The following is a 13,004-nucleotide window of genomic DNA, read 5'->3' on the forward strand; positions in this document are numbered from 1 at the left end:
ACTCAGCCAAAATCATACTCGAAACAGGCTTAAATATTACAAAGACATATTATCTCTTTGCAACAGAAAGCAACGCTTCCAGCGCCTCTGTCACTAGCGTCAAAACATCACAAAATGTTAGCACTGCAACAGCCGTAGCAAGCACGAACAAGACAGAATGGACTTTCAAAGTTAACGCTCCAGAGGATCATAATAAGACAAAGTTACTTGTTGTTGTTGAGTTCGCCGCCAATCATACATCCGAGTTAGGTACCGGCAATGTTACATATTCTCTTGGAAAGTCTCCATATTTATCTGCGCCAACTGTTGTTGCTGAAAATCATACAGGACCATTCAAGGCCGGTGAATATATTCCAGTTAAAGTTACATTACAACACTTTGAGGCAAAGACAGGAAACTTCCAATATAGATTCTATGCAGATCAGAAATGGATAGATCTCCCAGACGACAATGTAACTGAAGTAGAAACCCCATCTGCAATTAAGAAATTACATGCCGACGAAGGCAAAACATATCTACTCAACATTCCAGCTCCAAAGTATGAAGATATCAAAGAAGATGGGAAAGTTAAACTTCAAATTAGGTTAGCTGGATCCAAAGATCAAGCTCAATCCAATATCATTGAAACAGAGGTTTCACTTCAGAAACAACAATACGTTGCACCAAGCCCTGATGATTCCAAGCCAACTCCAACACCTGAAAATAGTGGACTTACTGGTGGACAGAAGGCTGGTATTGTTATTGGCGTTCTTCTTGCTGTTATCCTTATTATTCTCATCATCTACTTCGTTTTCTGCAGGAAACCATCTAAAGATAAATCATCATCTGATATCCAAGATGATTCCGGCTCCGGTGTTAATGTGTAATTTAATTTAATTAAGGATGTCAATTTGGAAGAAAAGTGAGAAAATTCCTAAAATGCTAAAAATGAATTTTCCAAACGTACTTTTTTATCTCATTTTTTTGATTTTGAAAAAAATTTGGAGAGAAGAACTCTTCGTTTTTGAATTTTGTCACGATGGTTTTAAAGTATAGGGTGTCCAAAGGTGTGTTTAGCACAAACCTGAATACTGCAAATAGAAATAAACAAGTTACATATATATAAAGTTTATTTAAATATAATCACCATTGGATTCAATCACGCGTTCGCAGCGATCGATCCAGGCTTGAAAGACACGCTTTAAATCATCATGAGAAAATTGCTCAAATTGCTCTCTTACAAAATTTTCAAGATCATCTGGACTCGCGAATTCGCGTCCTTCAGCTCTCTTTTTTAGCGTGCCGAATAAATAAAAGTCAGAGGGTGCAATATCAGGTGAATAAATTGGGTTTGGAACAACTTTGACATTGTTTTCCACCAAGTAATTCATTACCTTATGACTTTTGTGAACTCTTGAATTATCAAAATGAATTGCAAACTTTTGTTTTTGTTGTTTGGATTTCTCAAACTCATCAGAATTGATAATTTGAGTAAGAACATTGTCAATTAGATACTGAGCATTCATCGTATTAGGTTTTTGAAGAATATCAATTGCGATGATGTCATTTACGCCCCAAAAAACCGACAACATCATCATTGGTGTGTCAATTTTTTTCTTCGGGAATGTTTGCGGATTTTTCTCGTAAACGAAAAAGGGGATTTGACGGAGTCAAATCCCCGCTCGCAAAAAGTGGACTTTACATGTCAAATTTTATATGCATGTAATGTCCACTTTTATGAGTTTTAGGAAGGAATTGGAAGCCATGAGTTACTGACATTTCATCAGTATCTCATAGCCTCCAATTCCTTCTTAAAATGGGAGAAACTTTGTCCGAATAGTTTAACATTCGGACAAAGTTTCTCCCATTTTAAGAAGGAATTGGAGGGTAAGAGATATACCATATGAATGTATATCTCTTACCCTCCAATTCCTTCTAGAAAGTGTCCAAACTTTGGGTTAATTGCAAACTATTAACCCAAAGTTTGGACACTTTCAAGTGGAGATGGAAGGCTTTGGGGTATATATTAATACAATATACCTCAAAGCCTTCCATCTCCACTACAAATGGGAGAAACTTTGTCCGAATAGTTTAACATTCGGACAAAGTTTCTCCCATCTTTCAATGTAATTGCTACCTGTGAGGTACTGACTTGAAGTCAGTGCTTCACAGGTAGCAATATCCAAAAATTTAAAAACATTTTATCAGTTCGTTAAAGAACTAGAGCCTCCTAGGTACTGAACCAGAATCAGTGCCTAGGGGACTCTAGTGATCTATATAAATCTGAGAAACTTTGAGGAAATTGTTCGACATTTCCTCAAAGTTTCTCAGCAATTTAGCGAGGAATGTTCGTTATCGTGTAGATATTTATAATATATACATGATAACAAACATTCCCGCTAAAAGATGTAAAATCTTATAAGAAATGATTGCAAAAGAATAACAAATTGCAACAAATTTTATATGAAACTGAACCTTATGAGGTAGTGATTCAAGATCACCGCCTCATAAGATTCAGTTTCAATCTCAAGTATCTCAAAAGTAAGGCTCTATTTTTTGCCATGTAAAGTGTCACTTTACTGTCAAACCGTTTTTATCGTTTTCGTTTACAACATTTTCATCCTTCGGGATCCATATGATTTTGGCTTCTGTTGCATATTGAAACCAAGACTCGTCCCCTGTTACTAAAAAGCGAAACTTCTTGGATTGATACGCACCCAATATAGAGAGGAGCTCTTTCGAAGATTGGACTCTAGATTTTTTTTGAACTGAATTAAGGTTGTGCGGAACCCAACGTGTATACGCTAGTTTGTAGTTCAAATAATTGTGCAGATAATAACTGACTGTTGTACGTGGTATCTTTGTCATCTCCTCTATCCTTCTAAGTGATGCTCTTGGGTCTTCATCTAGCGCTTGAAGAATTGCTTTGATTTTTCTTTGATCCGGCGATTTTTTGTCAATTTTTATGATGGGCGCCTTTTTGTTCATGAAGTGATACATCCTAACATGATACGTTACAGTGGAATAGCTAGGAGCATCCATACCGAAGCATTTTACCAATGTCTCGTAGATTTTTTTACAGTCTTTGCATTTTTTGCAAGAGCGAGGATGTTTTCTTTATGATTCATTAAAAAAATGAAAAAAATCCCGCCAAAATTTCCCGCGAAACCGCCTCTTGTCTCAAAATTCATTTTATATCCCGGCATGGCGCCAAAATACAACATACTCATCATATACATATATTCATATTTTTTATTATATATTTATAATCAGCATATATCTCCTTTAATAGTCTCATATAGAGCGCTGTGCTAAACGCACCTTTGGACACCCTATATATTATACACATGTATTGATATTACTATTTTTGTATATTTTAAGAGAAAATTATATTCTCCTAAAGTGAAAACAATTTTCCAAATTGCAGCTCCTTCAAAGATTTCTGAAGACTCAACGGTTAAAATTACAGTTTCTATCACAGATCCAGCTGGTCAAACTGCTACCTCTTTATATTAATATAATATTTATTTTGATATATTTTTTAGTTTAACTTTTTTTCTTTGATAAATATTTTATTTTATATTTTAAACCCTTTATTTTTTAATTAAATCATGTCTTGTAAATCAAATTACAACATGGCAAACTTTTGATTCGATATATATAGTTTACGTAACAAGTGATAGCTCCATTAGAAAGCTGAGTTTTGAAAATTACAATACATAGCATATCATTTCCAGACTTTCCCACTTTATTTTTTTTTTATTTTTTTTTAAAATGTTTCGTAATTTCAGGATGCTTTTCCCCTTTAACTTTGTTAAATGCGTAATTTTTTTCTATCTGACAACTGGCTTGAAAGATCATTGAAAATGCGATATAAACAATTTCATTTTTTTCGACTTTTTTTTATAAATAAAGAAAATAAATATACAAATAAAATTATTTCTTAATTATTTTGTCATATTTGACAATTATATCCTGTCTCAAAGTATCCAAATCCGCAAACTGTGTTGCGTATCTCGAAGTGTCTTCGTCGTACGGCTTAATTACATCAGCCCTATCCAAGAACATCATCAAATGAAACGCGAGAGCTTTGTATTTTATCTGCATCAAAATTGCCAAAGCAGGATGGAAATCTCTTATTGATATGAACAGCAACAAAGCGTTCATTGCATTTCCAGTATCCAAGAAGTGGTGGGCGGCTCTTCTCAACAAACTCTTCGACTCATTCGAAAACTCTTCCAATTTGCAGACTTCGACAGAATCTTCCCATCTTCCGTTGTCCTGAAGATATCTTGCGGCAGAAAGATTAGCGCCAGCTAAATGCATCAATATACAGCCTTCTATAAATCTGTGCTGTGCAAAAAGTGGAACAGCGGTTGTTATCAAAAATTCTGTCACGTTTTGTGGCAAAATTTTATCTTCGTAACCGAGAAGCAACGCCGAACAAATGCTTGCCACTATTGTGAACTCGCTTTTGTTGGAGAGACTCTTGAAAACTTCGACAGCTCCTCTTCTATCACCCATTCTGAACTTGAACAACAAGTTGAAAATGGCAGAAATCGGAGTATCTGCAGGAGAAAACAGAGAAGATTGAATCCTCAACGCGGAAACAACTTCTTCTTTCCCTCCAAACATGGAATGCGTGCTTGCAACCTCGGACCTCCCAAACTACGTGAAACACACTTCCAAATAATGGAATCAGTTGGAAATCCATGGTCATTAGCTATCTCAGCTATTTGAAGTGCTTCTGACCATGTTCCTGTAGTAGGATTCGTTAATAATTGCTCACCCATAAGCTCTAACCGTTGCTGGGCGGTTTTTAGCGGTTTTAAGAGGGCAGGTGAAGTGATTCTTTTTACAGATCTCCAGTCTCTTGCAATAACGAATTTCACGGCTTCGTCATTGAGCGGGGAGACGAGGACGAGTCCATTTCCTGTTACAGCGAATGAGGAAACAGAAAAAGGACAACTTTCCACTTTTTCAAGTGAAAAACCAAATTTTCCGTCTCTCGCGTGTACGTACAATCCGCTGGATGATCTCTCGAACTCTATCCTGTCTATGTCGATGAAAGGAGAGTATGTTTGCTTCGATGTACCGAAAGCAAAGTCGTAAAACATAATTACGCCGTCTGTGTCAGCAGTTATGATGCAATCGCCTTTCCAAGCAAGACAAGTTGTCCTGGAGTTCTCCCGTGAGTTACGCAGCCTCAGAACAGGCATCTGTGCTATGCCGTTCTTGTATGTGTAGACTTGGATTTCTCCGGTAGATAATAATACGGCGAAATTGGGAGTATCGCCTTGGAAACATGTTGCTGGTATTCTGGATACTTGGACTGCAACAGCGGTGATGGATGTTTGAAGAGTCATCGGCTTTTGTTTGACATCATAAAAAATACCAAGGTCGTATTTGCCGTGGACGAAAACGCCGAGCTCCTCTGAACATATTAGGTCTGTGGCAGGGCCAAGGCGAGTGTGGATTGGAATAACTTGGCGCTTGGGAAGATTTATTGATCCACACTCGGTTTTTGAGTACCACAGAAGGACATCTTTGGTAAGGAACTTGATCTTTTCAATGGATGTGCTGGATGCAAGGTAGTTCTGTGTGTATTTCCCTTCTGAAACGTCTGCGAAAATTATCTTTCCGGTTGGAGTGCCGAAAGCAAGGATTCCGTCGTAGAAATCGTAACAGGTTGGTATCTGTGGTATAATTTGAGACTGCGCGATGACGTAAGGTATATCATCTTTTATGGCAAACATAACTAAGCCATTTGATGGAGAGAACGCGATGTATCGCTCGGGAAGTGCACGGTTACATGCAGCGGATAGTGGTAAATACTTCGATTTTAAGTCAAACAGCTCTCTTTTCAATTTTATTGTTCCTGATTTTGTAAAAATGTAGTCTTCGTTACAGATATAGATACTGAGTGACGAGTCTTGACCATAAACTGTAATTTCGTTGTCATTTGTTAAAGAAGGAAGCAGTTTATGGAAAGATGATTGGGATGATTCATCGATTACAAGATTTCGGCCAGATTTGGTCGCTATGTTAAACGTAAGTATTTTTCCTTCAAGCATAATTAATAAAATATTACTAATATGGGGATGATGTTGAATTTCTACGATTTTTTCTGATTTATCTAAAGTATGGGATTGAGATTGAGATGTTGGAGCCTGCTTGGCATTCTTTGACGTGATAATTGTAAAGGATGGACCATTAGAATATAGAATTGCAGTGAATATATCTGAACTATTAACAGCCATCCTTGTATATGTACCAGGAACATCTATCTTCCAAAGTATTCGTGAGTTTTTCGCTTGATCTTCAGCTTCATACGGCCAAAAATCGATACTATAAATTGTATTTGGTTCTGCAAAGCCTAAAACGATTTTACGGGACCATTGAAGCTCCGATACATACTGAGCTTCAGATACTTGACGAGTGATTCCGAGTGTAAGACCTGATTCACAATCCCATAACAAAACTCTTCCGCAATCGTCTGAAATTGCAAGATAAGGTAGCTCATAGTGGAATTTAAGGCAAGTTATGTTAGAATTTAGAATTTCAATGGATCATAAGAAAGAAATATCATTTTTAGTAGTTTTATAGAGATAAATTGTGCCTTTACCGGCTAATGCAAGTAGCCCACATGCTTCCCAGTCCATGCTCCCTGTGTTGAACACTTTACTAGGTGGACAAAGTGAAGCAAATCGTATCTTAGCTTTATTAAAAGGATTCGCTTGCATTTTTTTTATAAATTGATATCGTCAAAAATTTTAATTCTACAATGTTTTAAATATATTAATATTTAGTTGTACAGAATCAAATCACATCTACTTGAAAAAAAAAAGGTAGTGGGGCTTCCAGGCGCGTTGCGCCCTCTAGCCCCGAAGATGTTTAGTATAAAACCGCTTTTTAACTTCACTTAAAATGCCACGTAAGCTACGTAAGAATATACGTAAGAGGAAGGGAGCATTGAAACATCCAATAGTAAAACTGACACCACAACAACAGTTGCAACAACAAATGCTGAATGACCCCACTATGTTGCAACAAATGTCAAGCAACCCTATGCTTTTAAACCGAGTTATTGGTGCACAGAGTGGAGGTTTAAGAGCGGCACTTTTAGCGAAAATGGCAGGCTATGGTGGAGCTGCAGACGGAACAGCTTATAACCCTCAAAGTCAAATGAATTTGAGTTCACTCAAAAATCAAATAACAGATGTCAAAAAGTCAAACATAGACATACAGAAACAAATAAGTGAAAACGAAAAGAAACTAGAATATGACAGACACACAAAGAAACTCAATGAGTTAAACGTAGAGAAAAAGAAGAAAGAAGAACAACTGAAAGAACTAAGTACAGAGGAATATGCGAAAAAAGTGTCAGAAAAAGCAGCAGAAGTAGCAAAAATGGAACAAGATGTTATAAATTTGAAAAACCATACTACTCAATATAAAGTACTGAAAGATGAAGAAATAAAACAAAAAGCCCTGAAGACATATATGGATAGCGATGAGTATAAAAAAGAAGTTGAAGCAAATGTAAAGGCAGAAAAACTTTTACAGTTGCAAAACCAAACCGTACAGTATGAAAACTTAGCACAAGAAAGTAAAAATAACGACGCAGCCATGCAAAAGGCAATGAAAAGCGCAGAATATATAAAAGCTAATAATGACTGGTTAGACGCCCAAGCCAACGCTAAAGCAGCCCAACTTATAGGGTCAATAAGGACAAAAATACAAGCGGATGAAGACAGTTCAAATGAAGCTTTAACGAATGCTGACTTTAAGAACGCCTTCGAAGCTCTTCATAGTAAGGTGAAACTAGTGAACGACTTCTCATCTGGAAAGAAACTGAAGTCTGAAGGTTTCGACAAAGAGTTAAAAGAAGTAGCACAAAATATGACGAAAATAACAGATGCAGCAACGAGACAGGCAGTTCAAAGTGCCCATGACGCCGTTAGAACAGCTGTTGTGGAAAGTCAAGAAAAAGAGTTACAACAGACCAAAAGAGACCTAGTAAATGCTTTCTTAAGAACGAAAAGTCAGGTAGGACATTATGCTGCAGATGGAACATATGTGCCAGCTGGTGGAACTTATATACCAGCTGGTGGAACTTATATACTAGCTAGTGGAACTTATATACCACCAAACCCTCCAAGAGAAGCACCTGCACCAGGACTACCTAAAACATTTACATCGTCACATGGACACAGACACAGGCATGCACCAAAACCAACACAACAACCAACAGTTCAAAATCCAGCACCACAACAACAACAACAACCAGCACAACAACCACCTCCACAACCAGCACAGCAACCAACAGTTCAAAACCCTGCACAACAACCACCTCCACAACCAGCACAGCAACCAACAGTTCAAAACCCTGCACAACAACCACCTCCACAACCAGCACAACAACCACAAACAGAGCAAGGACATAAAAGAAGTAGAGAACAAGGAAACCAAGATTTCTTAAAAATGCTTAAGGAAGAATATGGTTACCCAGATACTCTTGACTTTAGTGACAGATATAAAGAAGCTATTAGAAAGTTCAAGGAAGGAAATACAGACCCGAACCTATTTAGCTTTATGGTTCAGCACCAAATGGGATATAATTTCAAACCTGGAAAATACAAGCTCGCTAAGGGATATGATTTAATAGCATATCATCCAAATGACATGAACGAATTTACTCCGAGATATTTGGTGTCAGAGCTAAATGACAATTCAACTCTCTTCATGAAACGCGTAAAAAATAGAGACGGAACGAAAGAAGAAAGGTTTATGAGTCCGGATGACTTAGATAGGGAACTTTTTAAAAACGGTCTCGGAATATATGAAATGCCAGCAGATGAGGTACAAGAAACTCAACAGGAAGAAGTTCAGATACAACCAGACATGGAAGAAATAGTTCAGCAACAACAGCTAGAAGAGCCTGAAGGAAACGAACAAGTCCCTCCTTTGGAAACTAACCTCACAGAACTAGATGAAGATTTGGAACAGCCGAAAAATCTTGACCCTCAACAAGAGTATGAGGTGAATATGGAATCTTTCCAAGAGTCTAAAAAAAATTCGGCTGACATAGTAGAAGAATATCGAAAAATGTTTGCCGACATACAAAAGACTCCAACATCAGATGAAAATATTCAGCATAGAATGGAAGTACTGAAAGATAATGTACGCAAATACAACAATCCTTTTTACTTACGACCATATAACGTTCAATCTTTGGCTGAACTCGGTGAAAATAAAAGGTTAAATTTCAACAAAACATATAGAAATGAAACATTGTTTAAAGTTCATTCAGAACCTAACCAATATGGAAACAAACCTACTTTTGTTTCTGCAGACTATGGAACTACAATGAGATGGGGTCATAAAGCTAATCCGGATAGGTGGTTCATAAACTTACAACCACAATTCCAAGAAGTTGTAGACGCAATGGAAGTGAATGGTGAACCAGATATAGCTGGTATTTTCAGCGCGGCTTTAATGCCATTGAAAGATATGAAAGATGCAGATATTTTGAACCAGTATGAAATGAACATGGCTGATGGAAATATAACACCTGACGTTCTAAAACATTTATCTCAAAGAACTACACAGAACCATAGAGATGGTATATTTGGTGAAGAGTTTAGAAAGACAGTTAGGGAGAGAGAAGGAAGAGAACCTATTGTACATGACCTTGCAAACGAAAGTTTACAAAATGTCATAAAAACTTACTTTGCAGACAATGAACCGAGAAGGGATGAATATTTAAGAAAACTCAAATGGACAGTACCAAATGAAATGTTAGTATTGAAAAACATGTTCCTTGACAAAATAAAACCAACTACAGAAATAAATGACGAAAGACTGAAACATTGGGTAAAAGCTTTCCCATTCACAAAAGATATTATTGGTAACATGGAAAGAAAACCAGAATGGCTACAAAAACATATATTTGGAAACGAGCTTATTCCATATGGACAAGCTCTGTTTGAAGAGCTTGAACCGGAAACTCAGGAAAGAGTCATGCAAACAATACGCGAAGACTCAAATACAAACTATGACAAAATCTTTCTAGGATATAGGTTACCTGAGATGGGCGACCAGAGCCCAAAGGCAAAAAGGACATGGGAAATTTACAACATACTAGGTGAACATGAGGCAAAGATGCAACAACTTGAAGCAGAGGGCAAGTTACCAAAAGCGACACCAAAGAAGAAGAGAAGAGTAGAACAAAGTGAAAGTAGTGAAGAAGTAACTTCATCTAGTGAAAGTAGTGGCAATGAAGGAAAAAGAAGAGTTAAAAACTCAGTCAGGAAGAAAGTAAAGCTTGGTCCGAGTGGGTTCTATTATGACATATAAATCCAACTATTCTATATTTTTACCCATATGAAATGTACGCCGCTCAGAATATAACGCCAACAGTTTTGGATGCCATGAATGGAAATGTTTCCGAATGGTATAACGAATGCGACAATGCCATTAGAAGGTCAGAAATAGTTCCTGGAACTTACGAATATACAACTGCTGTTTCTTATGGAAACGTAGGTGAGTTTGGAGAAGGTTCTTCAACAACAGTAGATATTGCTTGCGACAGGTTTCATATTATTTCTATTGACAACTCTTTCTTATACGTGGAACAAGACATTGAAATAAAACCTTCTGCCAAGTTGTCTGAAAAGAAAGGTTGCAATGGAATTTTCTATGTCGGATACCAATATGCTCCAGAAGTTTTCATGGGATATAAGATATATTCTAACTCTGACTTAGTTCAAACAGTAACATGGGCAAACTATGAATGGTTCGCTTTAAGAAACTCAGTACAACCACAAGCTAGAGAACAAACAGACCAGTATGCAACTATTGAGAAAATAAGAAGACTTGACCCTAACGTTCCAGGAGTTTATGTTAACCTTTCTGGTTCAGATGGAACTGCTGCCACTAAAGTAAAACTGAAACTTAGAGTTCCTTTGTCATCTTTCCTCATCTTCAGGTTTTTAAGATACTTGCCAAACTGGGCAGGAAAAATTTCTATCGAACTTACTCCAAGCAAAAATAACTTAGTCATTGCACCAACACAAGACCCATTCACTCTTACAGACGTAAAGGGAACAAATAAAACGTCATTCGCCGAATTTTGCAAAGACAAAGTTGACTTAGACTTTGGTTTCTCAAACCTCAACACTGAAGTAAACTATTATTTCAATGCTGCTGGAGATGCTTGGGACCCAGTTAAGTTCACATGCGAAAAATTTGAATGCAAGAGAATAGAAAGCAGACTTGCAGTCTATATGTTGGACCCAGATATTTCAAATGCTTTAGCTGCCAAATATATTGCAGTTCCACTTATGTTCCCTATACACCAAATATCTGTCAAAGACTTTGCAGGTGAAGTTGGAAACCAAAGTGCTGACCCAGGTGCAAGAACAGATATTGCCTTAACAACTGCAATGAAACATGCAGATACTATGTTTGTTCTTTTCAGACGAACTATAAATGACTATTCTTGTTTCTACAACCCTGGTATTAAATATCATATAAACATAGATGGCAAATATTATCCAAGAGAAGAATATTCTACAGTTGAGGATATGAGGTCATACAACTTGACATTAGATGCTATGAACTTTAACAACAACTTCACAACAACCATTAACCCTGAAATGCAAAGTTCTATTATGCCATATGTGAAAGTATGGACCCATACAGGAGGTCAAAAAACTCAATATACAAATGGAGACCGTTCAAACTTTTGGCTTGGCATTCCATTTGCTGACTCAGAAGACTTTATGGGTGGTATTTCAACTGTTGGTACAGTTCAAATACAATATACTGGTGACAGAGACGGTCCAGATGAATTGAAAGCAAAGAAGTTTACAAAACCAATAGCACTTTTCACGGAAGATGCTCTTTTGAAAATTCGTTCGATGAAACCTGCTGGGGCTCCTCAGATTGGCATAACGACAGCTTCCATCGAGCAGATTTTGGCAGCAGGTCAGTAAGTTGTTCTTGAACTGACTTCTCTCCGTCAAATATTGACAGTACGCCAGTTTTGACATAATATTGTATTATAAACTTTCCTTTAGAAATATCTGTAAGTTTTGAAGTTATATTTTTGTCTGCTTCAAGAACTTTCACCATTTCAGTTATACCAACTTTCTTTGCTTTATGAAAATATTTAGGTTCAGCAAAGACTGCTATTCTATAACATTTTCCATTGTTTGTGTAAAGAACTATTCTGTCAATGTATTTGTATTGTTTGTGTGTGTAAACTTTGTTTTGCTTCAATTCGAAGAGATATCTGAATACGTCCATCTTTTTATTCTAAGTAAAATGTCATTTCCGAAAAATAGAAGTGTAAGTGTTTCAAAAGGTTTAATGGCGGTGGCAGATGTGAAGTTAAATTCACCAACTCAAACAAACAGTCAAAGTGTTGTTGTCAATGTCAAAGACAGAGATGTTGAAGTGGGGAAACCATACGAAGACGAAGATGGTATAACAATAGTTCCTGTAAAAGAACAACCAACATATCCTGAAGTTAGCAGAGACTTAAGTTCTGTTGCAGATATTCGAAACGACTACCAACAACTGAAAGACAAACTTAAAACTCAGGAGAAGATTTGTCAAGCTTTAAGTATAATGTTAAACTTGGTCGAACACAACCCTGTAAAAGTGAACTCATATGTCATTGCACCTCATGAAGTTTTGAAAGAACTATTGAAACTTTTGACAGAGGCAGACGATATAAACATCAAAGAAATAGAACCCGACATTAGTTGCTGTGGTGTTTCATATAATGTCATTGACAAGATATACGTTATGAAAGGAGGTGAAACGTTGAACTTAAAATATAGTTTCCCAGACGTTATAAAAATATTTGACGACCACAACATTTCATTAAAATTTATTTGCTAAGTAAATGGCAGAAGACATAATGGTTTATACTATTACGACTAAAAACCCTGAGTCATATAATTCTATAACAACAAACTTACAAAGTCCTCAAGGACGATATTGTAAACTAACCT

General features: G+C 36.8%; 1 pseudogene across 1 annotated transcript, besides 5 other annotated features; it reads right to left on the minus strand.

The window, feature by feature from the left end:
• Positions 1 to 1,032: 1,032 nt before the first annotated feature.
• Positions 1,033 to 1,060: a terminal%2Cinverted (terminal inverted repeat of Mariner transposon ID:TVAGG3_0298680).
• Positions 1,033 to 3,314: a mobile genetic element.
• On the minus strand, positions 1,113 to 3,218 carry TVAGG3_0298690 (annotated as a pseudogene). Its single transcript has one exon. A coding segment is annotated over exon 1 (2,106 nt).
• Positions 1,614 to 1,757: a mobile genetic element.
• Positions 3,287 to 3,314: a terminal%2Cinverted (terminal inverted repeat of Mariner transposon ID:TVAGG3_0298680).
• A 5,977-nt stretch (positions 3,315 to 9,291) lies between these two features.
• Positions 9,292 to 13,004: part of a mobile genetic element that runs on past the window's edge.

Source organism: Trichomonas vaginalis, chromosome V (assembly GCF_026262505.1).
Source record: "Trichomonas vaginalis G3 chromosome V, whole genome shotgun sequence".
Classification (NCBI taxonomy): domain Eukaryota; phylum Parabasalia; order Trichomonadida; family Trichomonadidae; genus Trichomonas; species Trichomonas vaginalis.